The sequence below is a fragment of the Gorilla gorilla genome, chromosome 12 (genome assembly GCF_029281585.2).
Source record: "Gorilla gorilla gorilla isolate KB3781 chromosome 12, NHGRI_mGorGor1-v2.1_pri, whole genome shotgun sequence".
In the NCBI taxonomy this organism is placed as follows: Eukaryota; Metazoa; Chordata; class Mammalia; order Primates; family Hominidae; genus Gorilla; species Gorilla gorilla.
Window position 1 is genome coordinate 35,713,625 of NC_073236.2, and position 19,233 is coordinate 35,732,857.

Below are 19,233 nucleotides of genomic sequence, written 5' to 3' on the forward strand. Positions count from 1 at the left end.
AACTGTAATAAACAAGAATAAAAATCTCAGAACATGCCAACACATCCTTAAGTGTTATAAGAATAAGGAAGATCACAATAGACACTATTTTGTTTCTGAAGCAATTTGAGAAATAAAGCCATAAACATATCTTAAAAGTATATCTGAAAATTGAGCCCCATTATCAAGAGATTAAAAACAAAACAAAAGCCAATATGAATGCATAAAAAGCAGATGGAAAAGATTAAACACATCTACAGTGAGACTAAATAAGATAAACTCAATATATAAAGACAAAAGGATTGCATCAAACAACTGGAACCTAACTATAACAATTTAATACAAAATGCAGAAATGTCAAAGGTCAGAGAATGGGCAAAAATAAACACTGAATAAGGATAAAAACAGGCAAATAAGGATTACAACATTAATAACTTTACAATGTAAAGATACGTAAAAACTGTTATAATTCGACAGTGAAAAGGAAAAAAGGAAATGGGAAAACCAATGTTGTGACTGAAATGTAAGCAAAGGGCAAGAAGACAATTCACTAAAGAAAAATAAATGGCCAATAACCATATGAAAAAGATGATCAACCTCATTAGACAGTAAAGCAATCTCTAGAGGACAGGGAAATTCCATAGTTTGCCATTTGACTGGCAGGGACCTTTGAACCTCATGAATTCACATCCAGAGATAAGGGTCTATTAAGAGTACTCAGAGCCCTAGAAAATGCCCATGCCATGCATTTTTTTAATCTTCTATCAAATATAAGACACTCCTACAATGTTTCAAAGGCAATTTCACTGAATCACAGAAACTTTAGTGATTCTTAACTCACTGCAAATTCTCTTCACCACATCTCTTTAGAACAGACAAGATATAACAGGGGTGTTCTTTCACCTCAGGTGTTAAGGAAAATATGTATATGCATGTGAGTTTGGAGACACCTTTCCTACCTCCCCATCCCCAAATTCTTTGGTCTTTCGGTACCTTCCCACCCATGCTTCTGTCATACTTAAGGACTTCAGCTTCAACCTCGCTCCTCACTAGGCTGCAGATTCCAAATAATCTGAGCACAGCTTCTCTCAGAACGCACTCCCAACTCCAAAAGGGGATATGTGGGAGGAAAATGGACTCTTCTTCCAATCAAATAGACCAGCCTCGGCAAAAATATATGTGATATGCTTTAAAATATTATTAAATTCTTTTATAAAATGAACACATCTGATAATTTTATCCCTGTAACTCAGTGGTTCTCAACTGAGGGCAATTTTGTTTCCCTGGGGGCATTTGGCAACGTCCAGAAGCATTTCTCTGTGTGCGGGTTTTTATTAACACCAAAAAACATGCTGGACAAACTCTAAAAGAGTTAAAGAACTAAGAGGCATTTTTGTTTGTCGCAAATCAGGGGGCCACTAACATTAAGGGTGTAGAGTCCGGCCTGCTGCTGAACACCCGGTAATGCACAGGACACTCTTTCTTCTACCCTACAACCAATTATCTGGTCCAAAACGTACACAGGCCAAGACTGAACATTGTACTACAACCTCAATTTTATAGAGATATCAATAATTTAGATGTTCATTTGTAATAACATCTCCTTGCCTTTTAATTCAAAGTGTGTTACTGTCTTAACTGTGTTTGTATTCCCAGTGGTCCTTGCAGTTCTTAACACACTGGAGATAAATACAGAATTCATTTTATGGATAAAGAAACTAAGCCTCTAAATGTTTTAAATTAGCAAATGGTAAGAGTTAGAATTCAAATCCTTCGATCTGGTCTAGTACTGCATTCATATAATAACATATCCTTGACAGAACTGCATATGCCTAAAACCAACTTTTAGCTTACATGAGCTGAAGTTGGCTATATTATTGCTAACAAATTTTAAGATGGCCATACTTTTATACTGCATTATTGTTAAACAGAAGATTTAATCTTGTTAGAAAAATAAAATGAAATTCACTTCAGAATGAGGTACGTGGCAGTTGTGTACACGGCATGGATGCTTAGAAATAAGACAAGGTCTGCACACCCTAGAATTGAAGCTTCTTGATGGTACAGGCAGCACATGCACACAAACCCATGGTACCAGGAAGCCACACCAGGCGCCATGTGAGTATTACTTACATACTGGGCAGCTTTCCCCAGGGATATACCTGGGAGCCAGTTTCCTTGCAGGCGATGAGACTATGCTTCTCTGTCACCTTTAGAGACAAAATTACATACTTCCTCCAGGACTGGGTTGGGGGAAGGTAGAGGACGAGGTCTGCTTTTGATTATGAAGATCTCAACATGTAATCCTACTTCTTATCAACCCAATCTCCCCCACAAAGTTCTCTGCAAATCATCTCATAGTGAAAATGGATGACATCTGTGAGGGAGTTTTAAGAATTTTTAACTCACAAATGGGGTCTTTCCTGACTTTCTAATTGTTTTGCTTCCTGTGCTTCTCTGTGTGTATGTATTTTTAACATGAATTTTCACTGAGATAACTGTAGATTCACATGCAGTTGCAAGAAATAGTAAAAAGAGCTATATTTTAACTCAGTTTCCCCACTATATCATTCTGCAAACACTATAGCATAACATCACAAGCAGCACAGCGACACTGGTACGATCCACCTGCCTTGTTCAGAAGGTCTCAGAGTTTTGTATGTCTTCATTTGTGTTTGTTCATGTATTTAGTTCTACACAATTTTCTCTGCTGTGTAAGTTCATGAACACCAGTCAAGACACAGAACAGTGTCAGCACCCTGAGAATCCAGTGTGTCGCTTTTATAATCACACTCATCTTCCTCCTGCCCTCCCCCACAAGCCCTGGCAGCCATTCCTCTATTATTCATGACTAAAATTTTTTCATTTTAAAAAGGTCATATAAATGAAATCATGCACATGTAACCTTTTGGAGTTGGCTTTTTTCACTCAGCCTAATTCTCTGGAGACTTACCCAGGTTGTTGTGTGTGCCAACACTTCATTCCTTTTTACTGCTGAGTTGTATTCCATGGTATGAACGTATCACTGTTTAACAGTACATCTACTGAAATACATCTGGGTTGTTTCCAGTTTGGGGCTATTATAAACAGAGCTGCTATGAACATTTATATACATGTTTTAGTGCAAATATAAATTTTCATTTCTTTGGGAGAATCCCCAAGAGAGCAATCAGTAGGTCAATTATAGTAACCACATGTTTAGATTTATACGAAACTGCCAAACTGTTTTTTCCAGAGTAGCTGTATCACTCACATACCCACTAGCAATGCATGCGTGATCCAGTTTCTCCACATCCTTGCCAGTATTTGGTGTTGTCACTGTTTTGTGTTTTGGGTTTTAATTTGCATTGCCTGGTGGCTAATAATGTTGAACAGGTTTTCATGTCCTTTTTACCATCTGTATTTCCCCTTCAGGGAAATGTGTGCTCATGTCTTTTCCCTGTTTCCTTTATTTTTATACTATTGAGTTTCGAAAGTTCTTTCTATATTCCAGAAACTAGGTCCATTGTCAGATACGTGACTTGCAAATATTTTCTCCTAGTCTATATTTATCTTTACATCTTCACATGGTCTTTTGCAGAGAAAGGTTTTGTTTGCTTGTTTTTGTGAGACCAGTCTGGCTCTGTTGCCCAGGCTGGAGTGCAGCGGTGTGATCATGGCTCACTGCAGCCTTGAAGTCCCAGGCTCAAACGATTCTCTGCTTCTGACTCCTGAGTAGCTGGGACTACAGGTGCACACCACCACACCCGGCCAATTTTTTATTTATTTTATTTACTTACTTTTTATTTTACTAGAGACAAGGTCTCACTATGTTGCCTAAGCTGGTCTTAATTAAACTCCTGGGCTCAACGGATCCTCTTCCCTTGGCTTCCCAAAGTGCTAGAATTACAGGCATGAGGTACTGCGTCTGGCCCAGAGCAAGTTTTAAATTCATCGATCTTTCCTTTATACATTGCACATCTGGTATTAATTCTTTGGTGTCAAGAACTCTTTGCCTAGCCCTGTAAGCTGAAGCTTTACTCCTAGTTTTATTCTCCCTAAAGGTTTTATTATAGTTTTACATTAAGTCCATGATCCATTTTGAGTTAGTTTTTGTTTAAGGTGTGAGATCTTTCTATATTCAGACTTTCCATATCATTTTAGTATTCTGTGGTATTCTTTATTCCTAGTTTTTAAGGCTGTTTCTTATTTTATTTTAATAAAATAAAATTTTGCCTGTTGCCCAGGCTGGAATGCAGTGGCGTGATCTCAACTCACTGCAACCTCTGCCTCACGAGATCAAGCAATTCTCCTGCCTCAGCCTCCCAAGTAGCTGGGACTATAGGCATGTGCCAGCAGGCCCAGCTAATTTTTTTTAATTTTTAGTAGAGATGGAGTTTCACCATGTTGGTCAGGCTGGTCTCAAACTCCTGACCTCAAATGATCCGCCTGCCTCGGCCTCCCAAAGTGCTGGGATTATAGGCGTGGGCCACGGCACCCAGCCTTAAGGCTGTTTCTGAACCCGCTATTTATTCTTTTGTACCACTTTTTGTACCACAACAGAGGGCAGGAAATAGTAGTAAAGGGAGAATCAAAACGGGGATGAAGTGGGGAGCAGGTATTTCTGAGAAGACTCAAAATTTAAAGTAGAAAATAAAAACCTGTGTTCAAACACCAGCTCTGCCCTCACTAGCCAAATACCCTTGGGGAAAGTCTGTAAAAGCAGCATTCTGCCAACTACAAGGAGCTGCAGAGCTGTTGGCCTCTGATGACGGCTTTCTAGTGTCCCACCCACTTCTCTCTTCAGCCACAGGTAATCAACTTGACATGACATGAAGTGGCTGTTTTGAGTACAAAATTAGTTGTAATATTGTAAAACTGATAATGTAGAGTGAGAAAATCTAGCTTTGTTTGCAGAGAGAAAAATAACTGAAAAAACAAAAAGCACTACCTTGTAGTACATTTAGGTAGTGGGATACAAGGGTAATGACCCCTGCTATTGCAGAGCGGTTAAAAACTTAGGCTTCAGAGTCAAATGCTTGGTTTTCAATTCTAGCTTTATCACTTAATAATCATTTATTTGGTTAGGTTAAACTCCCTGCACTTTAATATGCTCACCTGTAAAATGATCATAAAATGAATACCATCTCATGTATTTAAGAATTTAGAAGAGTACCTGACACTTGTCAACATCCAATAAATATTACTTATATTTATTATTTTTTCACATTTTTCAAATTTTCTACAAGCTTATATTTCTTTTATAATAGAAGTCCTTTAATTTAAAACAAAAGATGAGTACTTCTAGGCCTCCTTACAAGTCAAAATCACAGCTCCTTCTCCATTTCCTTTTCTCCTGGGAGAACATTAAAGCCCATTTCCAAGACAATTTAGAAAAGAAGTTGGTAATCTATTAGCCCATGAGCCAAATCCAGTCTTCTGCCAGCTTTTGCAAATAAAATTTTATGCCCATTTCTCACATACTGTTACGGCAGCTTTCACACTACGATGACCAAAGTTGAATAGCTGTGATAGAGACCATTCGGGACACAAACCCTGAAGTAGTTAATATCTGGCCCTTTACCGAAAAAGTTTGCCAACATCTGGCTTAGATCAACAGAAATAATGCCACAATATCTTATTTCCAGAATCATTAAGTCCCTACATAAGAAAATCTGTGACCTAAAAATCTAAGGCAATCTGGCATAGCATCTCCTCAAGAAAAATACAGACAACGTACAGTCCCACTAGTGAACCGCAGTACAATTCTGATGCTAACCATCTGCATTAGTCTGTTCTCACACTGCTAATAAAGACATACCCAAGACTGGGTAATTAATTCATAAAGAAAAGAGGTTTAACTGACTCACAGTTCTGCAGGGCTTGGGACGCCTCAGAAAACTAACAATCATGGCGGAAGGGGAAGCAAACATATTCTTCTTCACATGGCAGCAGCAAGAAGTGCTGAGCAAAGGGCAAAAAGCCCCTTATAAAACCACCAGATCTCATGAGAACTCACAATCACAAGAACAGCATGGGAGTAACCGCCGCCATGATTCAATTACCTCCCAGCAGGTTCTAGCAAGCTTCAGTATCCAGAGTTTCATCAGGTAGGTATGGCTGATTCAATCACTGACCACCATGTGACCCAACTCACATTCCAGCTTCCCTAGAGGAGGGTGGGTTGGCTCAAAGCCCAACCCTCTAATCACATGATTGGTTTTTTTTCTTTTTTCTTGAGACGGAATCTTGCTCTGTCACTGAGGCTGGAGTGCAGTGGCACGATCTCGGCTCACTACAACCTCCGCCTCCCGGGTTCAAGCAATTCTGTGTCAGCCTCCCGAGTAGCTGGGACTACAGGCGCATGCCACCATGCCTGGCTAATTTTTGTATTTTTAGTAGAGACGGGTTTTCACCATGTTGGTCACACTGGTCTCGAACTCCTGACCACAGGCGATCCACCGGCCTCAGCCTCCCAAAGTGTTGGGATTACAGGTGTGATCCACTGCGCCCGGCCAACATGGTTGGTTTTTCTGATGACCAACTCCCATCTTGAGTATTCTCATTAGGTATAAACTCAGATGTGATCCAAGGGACTCATGAATAACAAAGACACTCTTATTATTGAGCAAATTCCAAGATTTAGAGCATCTCCAGGACCAGAGACAAAGACCAGATTACTGCACAACTAGCTATAAAATCTTCTTGCCAAGAAAAACAAATGAATTTAAACCTAATCAAGACTCTAGATTTAGCTAACAGTTTACAGAAAATTCACACCATAAGTGAATGTTAAATAACACCAAGAGGATGAAAATAACCAAACTGAGAATGTAGGAAATCCCACAGACAAATGAGCCAATTTCATTAACAACAACAACAACAACAACAAAAAAAAAAAAAAAAGGCGGGTGGGGGAAATAGCATAAAGGAGACTTAGGAGACATAGCAACCAAATGCAATGTGTAGACCTTGTCTCGATCCTGTTTTGGACAAACCAAATGCAAAAAGGCATTTCTGAAGCAGTGGAAGAAAACTGAACACAGACCAACCAAGTCTGATATGATATCAAGCATTCTGGTTATCTACTGCTGCATAATAAACCAGTCTAAGGTTTAGCGGCTTAAAACAACAATTTATTCTCACTTAAAGTCTCTTTTGTATTGCAGTTACATGTGATTTCAGGCAGCATTTATCTGAAAGTTCAAATGTGTTGGTTGTCTAAGATGGCTCATTCACGTGATGGGAAAGTGATGCTGGCTGTCAGTTGGGAGCTCAGCTGGGACTGCTGACCAGAAGACTACATGTGGCCTTTCCATGTGGCTTCAGTTTCTCACATCACGGTGATTCACTTCCCAAAAGAAACGTTCCAAAACTGACAGACCCAGGTAGAAGTCGTCAAGCTTCATAAGATTTAGCCTTACTGGTACCAAAATGTTCTGCCACAATGCATTAGTCAAAACATTATTATTATTGTTCTACAGAGTATACATTCATTTAGTTATCCACACACTTAAACATTTTTAATGTTCTTTATTCCTTTGCGTTTCTGAGCTTCTAAAATCATTTACCTTCAGCCTAAAGACTGTATTATTTCCTTTGGCACAAATTTTCTGGTGACAAATTCTCTCCATTCTTATCTATTTTAAAATGTCTATTTCACTTTCATTTGTAAAGGATATTTTCATTGGGTATAGAATTCTCGTTTGGCAAATTTTTTCAGTAAATTTTATTATATATTATTTTTGCCTCTCACTGTTTCAGTCTATAAGTCAGCTGTCAGGCTAATTCTACCTTCTTTGAAGGTCTCTCTTTTTCTCTAGTTGCTTTTAGAATGTATCTCTTTGGCTTTGACTTTTCTTTTTTTGAAATGGAGTTTCACCTTTGTTGCCCAGGCCGGAGTGCAATGGCACGATCTCGGCTCACTGCAACCTCCGTCTCCCGGGTTCAAGCGATACTCCTGCCTTAGCCTCCTGAGTAGCTGGGATTACAGGCATGTGCCACCATGCCTGGCTACTTTTGTATTTTTAGTAGAGACAGGGTTTCACCATATCGGTCAGGCTTGTCTCGAACTCCTGACCTCAAGTGATCCACCCGCCTTAGCCTCCCAAAGTACTGGGATTACAGGCATGAACTACTGCGCCCAGCCTGGCTTTGATTTCCAATATTTTTTCTATGAACAGCTCAGATCTCCCTACAAGGAAGAACTTGGCATTGAGTTGTGAAAAACACTGTTGGCTACCAGCCTCCACCTATATCCTCTGGGATCAACTGTGGCATTTGAGGTAAGGCCACGTTCTTCTTGGGCTCCTCCCAGACAATGAATGAGCACAGCAGGTATACTAGGGCCTGGCCAACTCTACCCAGTGCAGGATGCTTCCAATGGGCAATCTTTGCTCCAGAGCTCCCCACTGGGTTGGCCGAGATTCTGCATCACAGTCTGAGACTCTCCTTGCCCAATTCTGCTTTCTTTAGCTTATTTTTCACAGGCAGTAGCCCTCAATCTCTTGCACTCCTAATTCTGTCTCAGGATCTTGTTGAGAACTCAAACTGACATGTGATAAAGGCTATCTTGGGTGGGGGTGGCAAAGGGGGCAGTGAAGAAAAAATCGTTTCTAACCGTGAAATACTGAATGTTGTATTTCTGAGATGAGGAAAGTGTCAAAGAGGACTACACTAAATAGCACTGAATTAACATCATACTGGCTGTAGCTAGTAAAGTTAAGGTAAGAAAAAGAAAAGGTAGAATGTGTGACAGTTGATTTTGAGTGTCAAACTGAATAAATGTCATCAAGCTCAGATGATAGTTTATGGAGGTTGTTCAAAAGCATCTAGAGCTAAGTTATTAGAATCAATAAGTAATTTAGCAAGTTTTCAGGATACACAGTAAATATATTAAAAGCAACCACATTTCTACATTTTATGTTGAGTCGTATGAAATTGCCACTTTCATAGATCAGTAAAGGCCGGGCATCAGCAATATGCTTCAACCTAATAATGACAAAAAGCGAACATTTTGAAAAGATGTCACTTACAATAGTATTAAAAAATACCAAAGCCCCAGAAATAAATCTGTCGAAAGATGTTCAAGATCTTTATGCAGAATATAAAATTATGAGATAAAGAAGACCTAAATAAGCTGAAAAATATACTGTCTCAGACTGTCAGACTGAATACTGAAAATTCTGAAAGATTTTTAATTCTTGCCAAATTGATTTTCAGATTCTGAGTGACGCTAATAAGAAATCCTGATTGTGTGTGTGTGTGTGTGTGTGTGTGTGTGTGTGTGTGTGTGTAAAGCTAATTGAAAAGATACATATGGAAGGCAAAGAACTGAGAATAACCAAGACATTACTGAGAAGAATAACAAAGTGTCAGGATTTGTTCTACCAAATATCAAAACTTTAAAAACTATAGTCATTAAAACGGTGACCCTGGTATTAAGGATAGACAAATAAGCCAAAGAAATCCAATACAGTGCCCAGAAACAGGCTCACACATATATGGACACTTGATTTATGAATAAAGTGTCACTGACAAATACTAGGGAAAGAAAACATTGGGAAATAGTCAATAAAGGATGCTGAGACAATCAAATACAAGGAATAAAATCTTGATCTCACATCAATAACAAAAATTTATTCCAGACGGAATTTGAGCTAACTGTGAAAGGCAAAACAGTAAAATTCTAGAATACAGGAGAATATCTTCATGACCTTGGGATAGAAAAACATTGAACAAGACACAAAATAAAAAGTATTAACCATAATGGAAAATACTGACAGACTGAACTTCATTAAAATTAAGAATTTCTGTTCACTAAAACTCACCATTACATAAGCCAAAAGGGCAATCCATCCAGTGAGAGAAGCTATTTTCAATATACGTAACCAATAAAGAACTCATGTAATGGAACTGATTTTTGTTACTGGTGTGAGGTTACGGCTCCAGGAAAGATCTTGTATTCAGAACTTATAAAGAACCTCTACAAAACAATGGGAAAAAAGACATGCAAACCAACAGCAAAATGGGTAAAAGACTTAACGGATGTCACAAAGGAAGATATCCAAATGGTCAAGTAAACATGAAAAGTTGCTCAGCTTTACGAGAAATCAGGGAAATGAAAATAAAATGGAAATTACAGATCATTAGCCATTCTCCAGAACAGAAGGAGGGAAGGAAGAAAACACTTTACAAAGTTGTTGCAGAGGAATTCCTGATGACAGGTTTGCAAACTAAAACAACCACTTTGGAAAACTATATGCATTATCTATTAAAATGGAAGATACACATACTCTATGACAGTGGTCCCCAACCTTTCTGGCACCAGGGACTGGTTTCATGGAAGACAATTTTTCCATGGATGGGGGGTTAGCGGGATGGTTTCAGAATAAAACTGTTCCACCTGAAATCATCAGGCACTAGTTAGATTCTCCTAAGGCACGCGCACAACCTAGATCTCTCATGTGCAGTTCACAATAGGGTTTGCACTCCTATGAGAATCTAATGCCACCACTGATCTGACAGGAGGCTGAGCTCAGGAGGTAATGTTCACTTGTTCACCCACCACCTGCTGTGCAGCCCTGTTCCTAACAGGCCACAGACCGGTACTGGTCCATGGCATGGGGGTTGGGGATCCCTACTCTATGACCCAACAACTGCATTCTAATCCCTCAGAAAAAAATCATTTGAACACATATATTATGTTCACCAAGAGACAGCATTATTCTTAATAGCAAAAAACAAGAAGCAACCAAAATACACATAAACAGCAGAAATAATACATAAATTGGGGCATATCCATACAATGCAACACTATTCAGCAATGAAACTGAAGTAACTACAGTTACACTCAACACATAATGCTGTGAATCTTAGAAACATAATGCTGAGAAAAAGGAGCCAGAAAAAAAAAATACAAACTGTATGAACTTGAAAAAATATGTGACCCTGTAGTATTTAGAGATATACACTCAGATGTTAAAATTACAGGGAAAGGCAATTATTATAAAATTCTAGAAAATGGCTAACTTTATGGGTAGTAACTAGGAGAGCGCTTGAGGGGAAACTTTGGAGGGTAATGGCCTGTTTTTAGTTTTTAATCTGGGTGGTGGTTACACAGGTAAATGCCTTGCATTCCCTCCCCAAATTTAAGCATCTATATGTAAATTATATCTCACAATAAACACTTTAGAGAAAAAAAATAAATGAATCAAAATCGTATACTCTTTGCAAGAAGGCTCAATATAGGTTCTCTAATTAAGTGGTTAGAATTCCATTTATAAAACATGGCTTTTGCCAGGCATAGTGGCTCACACCTGTAATCCCAGCATTTTGGGAGGCCAAAGCAGGTGGATCACTTGGGGTCAGGAGTTCGAGACCAACCTGGCCAACATGGTGAAACTCTGTCTCTACTAAAACTACAAAAGTTACCTGGGTGTTGTGGCACACGCCTGTAATCCTGGTGGCTGATGCAAGAGAACTGCTGGAACCCAGGAGGCAGAGGCTGCAATGAGCTGAGACTGCTCACTGCACTCCAGCCTGGGTGACAGAGCGAGACTCCATCTCAAAAAAAGTAAATAAATAAAAATAAAATAAAATAGGACTTTAAGTTTTAAAAGACAAAATTCTGCCAGGCATAGTGGCTCAGGTCTATAATCCTAGCATTTTGGGAGGCTGAGATGGGAGGACTGCTTGAGCCCAGGAGTTTGAGACCAGCCTGGGCAACATAGTGAGACCCTACCTCTATAAAAAATGAATAATTAGCCAGATGCGGTGGCATGTGCCTGTAGTCCCTGCTACTTGAGAAGCTGAGGTAGGAGGGTCACTTGATCCTGGGAGGTTGAGACAACAGTGAGCCATGATTGTGCCACTGGCCTCCAGCATGGGTAACAGAGCAAGACACTGTCTTTTTAAAAAAAAAAAAAAAAAAAAGACAAAATTCTGTTTGTGTTTTCAACTCACAAACATTCTAGAGCTTGCTTTCCAAAATTTTAAAATTCTGTTTATTATTCTGGCAGGATAGTGAAAAAAATACAGAGCTAGCTTTTTTCCTGAGCTTTATCTTCATATAAAAAAGTTAGATTAGGCCGGGCGCAGTGACCTAATCCCCGCACTTGGGGAGGCTGAGGCGGGTGGATCACGAGGTCAGGAGATTGAGACCATCCTGGCTAACACGGTGAAACCCCGTCTCTACTAAAAATACAAAAAATCAGTCCGGCGTGGTAGCGGGTGCCTGTAGTCCCAGCTACTCAAGAGGCTGAGGCAGGAGAATAGCGTGAACCCGGGAGGCAGAGCTTGCAGTGAGCCGAGATTGCGCCACCGCGCTCCAGCCTGGGTGACAGAGCGAGACCCCATCTCAAAAAAAAAAAAAAGTTAGATTAGAGGCCAAGCATGGTGACTCACATCTGTAATCCCAGCACTTTGGGAGACCAAGGCGAGAAGATGGCTTGAGGCTAGGAATTCAAGGCCAGCCTGGGCAACATAGACCTCTGTCTCTATAAAAAATACAAAAAATTAGATGGGTATGGTGGCATGTGCCTGTAGTCCCAGCTACTCTGGAGTCTGAGGCGAGAGGTTCACTTGGGCCCGGGAGGTCAAGGTTGCAGTGAGCTGTCATTGCGCCACTGCAAACCAGCCTGGGCAATAGAGTGAGACCCTGTCTCTATGACCTGTGTGGTCAGTCAACTGTGGAGCTCCATATGCTGGCCAAGCTCTGATGTGCTCTCTGGACCTCCAAGGTCAGGACGTGGGGGTCCACTGGCCCTGTGGGGTCAGGCATGTATTTTTTACCCCAGCTCAGCCACCATCTCCCTGCCTGTGGTACACCTGGCCCCTGTCCCCACCACATCCCACCACCTGTACAATGGGACCCTTGGGTACCATGCCATCAGTTGCTGGTGAGGCCCAGGTGAGTTCGTTCCTGTAATGCCCTTAGGAAAGTACCTGTCACCAGAAATTTTTAAAGCTCTCAAGGTGATTCCAATGCGGAGCTGGGGCTGAGATGCTCCAGGTTTTGAGGACTTTGGCCAAGGGTGTGAACCTCTTAGAGGAGGAATGGCTAGGCAATAATGGGGGCTTTGCCCACCACTTTAGCTCAGGACTCTCAACCCCCCTTTTAAAATGAGGTGCAAAATAAATTTAAGGGACTTGAACTCAGGGAACACTTTTTTGTAGTTGTTGATACAGGATCTCACTCTGCTGCCCAGGCTGGAGTATAGTGGCACAATCACAGCTCACTGCAGTCTCGACCTCCCAGGCTCAAGCAATCCTCCTGCCTCAGACACCAGAGTAGCTGGGACCACAGGTGTGTGCCAACACACCTGGCTAATTTTTTGTATTTTTTTGTAGAGACAAGGTTTCCCTATATTTCCCAGGCTGGTCTTGAACTCCTGGACTCAAGCGATTGACCCGTCTCAGCCTCCCAAGCTGCTGGGATTACAGGCGTGAACCACTGCGTCCACCCCTGCCTCTATTTTTTTTAAAAAGAAAGTTAGATTAGGAAGCAGATTCAGGTTTATTAAATTATGCTTGTAAATGAAAGAATCTTTTGTTATTCCATTTTATAATCTTTCAAAGGAACAGGTTAGAAGAGCCAACCATTCTGATCAGTTAGGATGGGAATGATGGTTTGAGATACCTGACCAGGGCATCCTGTGGTTATAGCCTTAATGTGGATTTCTTCTGTTGAGATGCAGATTCCTCAGAGTCTGTGTCATCTTAGGAACTGTCTGATCTTTATGTATTCTGGATGCTAAGTCTTAGTCCAGCCAAACAGGAATGACAATGGCCAAAGCATCAACTATAGAAAACATGATCTATGGGGGTTATAATTTCTATTCATAACAAGTGCAAACCCATGGAATATCTGAGAGCACTGCACATGCATCGTGCCGTGGAGAGTTTTGAAATTAGACATGGTGAGTATGGTACTTACTGGATAGTGAATTCCTGCTCTAGCAATTGAGTACTACAGAATAAATTATTTAACTTCCATAAACCTAATTTTCCTTATCTAAAAATAAAGAAAACAAGTCTAATCTTTTTGGCAATTTTTAAAATTTATTTTTTACTGATTTCTTATCAGTTGATTTTTGAGGATTAAAAAAATTACTATGAGTTGGCCGGGCGCGGTGGCTCACACCTGTAATCCTAGCACTTTGGGAGGCCGAGGCGGGCGGATCATGAGGTCAGGAGATTGAGACCATCCTGGCTAACATGGTGAAACCCCGTCTGTACTAAAAATACAAAAAAAATTAGCTGGGCATGGTGGCAGGCGCCAGTAGTCCCAGCTACTTGGGAGGCCTAGGCAGGAGAATGGTGTGAACCCGGGAGGCAGAGCTTGTGGTGAGCCGAGATCGCGCCACTGCACTCCAGCCTGGGTGACAGTGCGAGACCCTGTCTCAAAAAAAAAAAAAAAAAAAAAAAAAATTACTATGAGCCAAGCCACATGAATGTACATGAATTGCAGGTCTAAGAAGGAATGTTCTTGGGCAAAATTCACATTTTAAATAATGTAAAACAAGGTTGTTGCTTTGACACTCTCCTTGCTTTAGCTTAAATTTAAATTAGAGAAAGGATATATATTCTGCCATAGAAATGCTACTTGTACATTTTTCTGTTCTAATCATAGCATAAGAAACCAGGAGTTATTTAAAATCATTAAACCTATTGGTAAATTATAGTCAGAAAAAGATAACATTATGTCAAAATAAAAATTGTTTCTGAGAAACACTCTTCAACATTAAAATGAACAATTTTACATCTACTCAAAAGGGTCTTCTATTCAGCTATTTAGGGGTCATATACTATATTATATAGCATCTCAATATTAGACATTCTGTAGGAGTCTTAGGTTTTTTTGTGGCTTAAGTAACCAATTGATACTACTTGCCCTCAACATTTTTCTAGACCAAAATTACCTTTGCCACAGAATTCTGAGATCTCACCCAAGCTCCTGTCCAAGCATCTGAGCAGATCCAAAGACTATTAGTGAATCACATCCCAGTTCACAAGCTTTTCCATAGCCAACTCCATCTAGATACAAATTAGCAGCCTCCCTCAGCAAAAATACAAATCATGCTCCAGAATTTTTAGAATGGATTATCAACCTGCAACCTAGATGTCCAGTTCCTAACAGACACAAATCCTTCCTCAGTCAATACAGAGTAACCACACTTAGCGAATTTTCCAGAAATTCAGTCTTGATTTGCCTGCCATCCAGATCCTATAAACAACCACCTAAAGGGAGATATTTAAAACATTTGTTCCCATAGTTTCTCCAAGTTCTCACCTTGAAACAGATTAAAGAACTAGAAAAAAGAGACTTAAGATCATTTTTTAGTAGGAAGGCTTTATAAAATTAGAGCTCATTATGTTCAGTTTTTATTCAGTTTTAAAATATACAAAGCTGACTCTAGGCAAATACTATGCAACCACTCTCTATTACATTTCTCAACACCTCTTACGTAAAGATAAGAATGATACATTTATTAAAAAATTTAGAAGCAAGAGAAGTTTGTCTTCCAAAAGACTTACTAGCTTCATTGCCAGAGAAAAAGATTCTTAAAATCTATCACTTTTTTTCTCGCTCTCTTCATCTGGTTTAATGTATAAAATGTAATCTAAATGTATGCTAAAATGCAAATAAAAATCTTGTTCCATGTCCCTAGTATAATTATTTTCTCTATTGTCTTGATTTAATTTTAATTTTTACTTTCCTGCCTTTATTATAAACTACAGGAAATATTTTTCCAAAATTATTTAGGTCACTTAGTTATAAATAAATTAAAAATACTACAGGTAGTATTATGTACTAAAGAGACTAAGAATCACATCTAGAAGGAGAACACTGGGATTCTCGTGCCAGTCCCAGTACCACAAAGTCATGGGATCTTGATCACCTTTCCTAACCTAAGCATTGTTTTCCCTTGAATATAAAACTAATTAAAAAAGTATCAGTCATGCTGGCAAACAGCATGTTACTTGAAAAAAAAAGTTATCATTACAAAGTTATTAAGGACAAGCACAGAATATGATAAAAGTTTGTAAGAAAGGAGAAAACACCTAGCCATAAGAAATCAGAGGGGTAGTTAAGATGGCATTTACTCCGTCTTTCAGCTCTGAAATTCTCAAACTCATTTTCAGCTGGGAAGCCTGAAATAGGCTTCATGGTGATATCTGAACTAGGTCGGAAAGGAAGGACAAGATATTTATTGGATTATACTTTCAAATTTTATGTATATTTAATGATGTGACTTAGGATGGCAAGTAGAAGTACAGTATAGGTAAAATCTATAGTACTTATTCTCCCTAGAGAGGTTCTCTTCTAGATAAATATTTTGAGATCCTCCATCTGAATTCACACTCAGAGAACCCCTGCTCCTGATCTGAAGAGAACCCCAGGTCCTGATCTGACCCCTTCCCCTCAGATCCACAGGCACAAACACTTGCCACAGACTGATGATGTACTTATTTACAAGGTTTTAATACCACAAGGAGTTTGCATTTTAAAGAAATATTTAATCTAAAAGATAACTCACGTAACTACAGAGGTTTTTATATTACTAAAGACTCTACTGACCTATCTTCAAAGCTCATAAAATATAAATATATTTCAGATAAACCAATTACATTTTTAAAAGAAAAATAATAACCAGATATTATTCAAGGCTTAACAATAACTTCTCTACTTAAAAAAAAAATTACCTGTAGTAGCCCTCCATCATCAAAACGCAGTACTTCTATTATGCTCTCTGACTGAATGAATGCTGTGAAGAAAACAAAACATACCATCACTTATAGGAACATAAATTTGGTTTTCATAACATCTTTGACCTTAAAATTAATATAATTTTATATCTAAAAATGGACTGCTTAATGGTGATGGTTGAAAAGAAAAATATGACTAATACTTCAGAATTTTACAAACTAAGAAATACTTTAAAATAAAACAAATAATAAAGTAACTTCAACAACCTACAGGCTATATGCATCAACTTCAAAATATCCATTACTGTTATATTATGAGAAAGCACACAATAGTCAAATTCAACAAGCTGCAACTAATTATTTTCCCTGATAGATTAATTGAAAATATCAAAAGCATACAGAAAAGATCACTACAGTATTATATTTCCCCCAAGAAATGATCAGCTGAAATTCGGTATCATCTGCTTTTTTGTAGTGATGATATGACCTGGGATCCACAGTCAAAGGGATTTGGTGAGGAAGTGGGCAGGGAAAATAGCAAAAAATTATTCTGATCCAAGAAACAGCAATGCAAAGGTAATATATTTAAAAGCTAACATAGTTATACCATACAATCTGGCGATCGTGCTTCTAGTATTGACTGAACTGATTTGAAACATACAAAAATCTACATACAATTCCTTAAAGCAGCTTTATTCATAATCGCCAAAATCTGGGCATAGTCAAGATGGCCATCAAAGGTGAACAGACAAACTGTGGTATATCTATACAATGGAATATTACTAAAAGAAAAGGCTACATACTGTATGCTTCCAAGTACATGACATTCTGGAAAAGGCACAATTATGGAGATAGTAAAAAGATCAGTGGTTGCTAGAAGATCGGGGGAGATGGGAAAGGTTGAATAAGTGAAGCACAAATATATTTTAGGGTGGTAAAACCATTCTTTATCAAATTGTAATGGTGGATACAGGACATGATGCATTTGTCAAAACAGAACTTCACAGCACAAAAAGTGAATCTAAATGTATGCAAATTTTAAAAATTTATTTAGAAGACTGGGAGACTCCAGGATGGAATGCATAAAATGACAAAACAATTTAACTGTATTACAAATGAATGAATCAACCTTACTGAAGTGGGGGGAGAGGGGAGAGTGCTCACCTAAGTAATTCTGGAAATGAGTAGAATCTGTAAGGCTAAAGGCAAAAGAAACCATACACACGCAATGTATTCTAGTTAATAATGCTTTTTCCCATGGGAGTTTGGGTTAACCATTCTGATGCCACTATACATGTACCCTGAAATCGAACAATTAAGTACACAGATGGTGGATACTGGGAGCCAGGTATCTCACTGTTGGAATAGCAATTTATACAGAAACAAGGCGGGGGAGGCCAAAATGATCCAGGTGGTAATGGTTGAGAGTCAGTGATATCAGTATGAATTCATGTTTAGTGAAACATATACATTATTACATACATATAAGAATATTTATAGATGTGTATATTCATAGGTTAGTATACATACATGTATTTCCTTGCTCTGTCAGCTCTAAGAGCCTAAAGCAATGACATGCCAATAGCAAAGAACACACCTGGAACTCAGATCTTGTGTTCTAATATTATTTTCCAATAAAAGAAACCAGGGCTTCCTGGAGCAATGGCTGATTTGAGGACAGGGGCAGGAAATACACGAGATGAGAATGGAGCATCCTATAGTGCCGGAAAGTAAAAAACAGAGAAAACCACCCAAATCCTATACTGATGGGGATAGAGAAAGGAAGGTAAGAATCAACAGAAAGAGCTCCCAAATGACCAAAGCTGAAACAATCTGAACAACAAAATGAAGAAGTACCAGATGTAGCCCAAAGTATAAAATAAATATCGATAAACCCATGCTGCTATAAATTGCTGAATAAATGGGAGAAAAGGGACAAATTTCACATGCAGAATTTCAACTATGTGATATTTCATTTGGCTTAGTATGGAATTCACTGACTCCCATTTGTTGGTCTTTTGGAAATCAGGGAAGACACTCACTGTCCCACATATGTACCTGGCTGCTCCGGTATGACAAAAGTGGACAGTCAAGCAGCAGAATAAGATACTAGTTAATTAGATTACATTACCTCATTGGATGTTTTTTCTGCCTGCCAAGCATCCTTTTCTCCTTAGTCTAGTAGTCACATCCTGATTTTATTTTGGGAAAACTCCTGTCCTCCATTTCCTGTGTTTCTCTTCAATGACAGTGCCAACCTGCGCCACTTCTATTCATCCCCTACCAGTCTGTGGCATATAGAGAATATTCAATAAATACTGAAAGCATGAATGATGTCCCACCTTTTTGCTCAGGTACAATAAGCACTGGCATTTGTACTTACTGATGCAAATGACCTTTTTCTGGTTATGTTATCTCTAGTCCTGGCTTATAGTGGAATTTCAATATCAAGATCAGAGCTAATGGCTCCAACAGAATTACTGACACAGTATACTTAGAATGTCTCTAAGTAAAGTGATAAACTCGTTACAAGAAAGGACTATGAATATAAAAGGCTCTGCTCAG

General features: G+C 39.0%; 1 protein-coding gene and 1 non-coding gene across 4 annotated transcripts in view; both read right to left on the reverse strand.

Annotated features, from left to right (window-relative positions):
• The window catches only part of TMEM131 (transmembrane protein 131), a 236,839-nt gene that overhangs the window by 154,764 nt on the left and 62,842 nt on the right, over positions 1-19,233 (reverse strand). For all 3 annotated transcript variants that reach the window (XM_055378492.2, XM_004031466.5, XM_055378493.2), the window contains one exon: positions 16,666-16,727. In XM_055378492.2, the coding sequence (XP_055234467.1) occupies positions 16,666-16,727 (62 nt within the window). The remainder of the gene's footprint in view (positions 1-16,665; positions 16,728-19,233) is intronic.
• Positions 1,303-1,362, reverse strand: LOC115933622 (U7 small nuclear RNA). The gene has a single exon (XR_004069489.1). It is a non-coding gene; the product is annotated as a U7 small nuclear RNA (small nuclear RNA).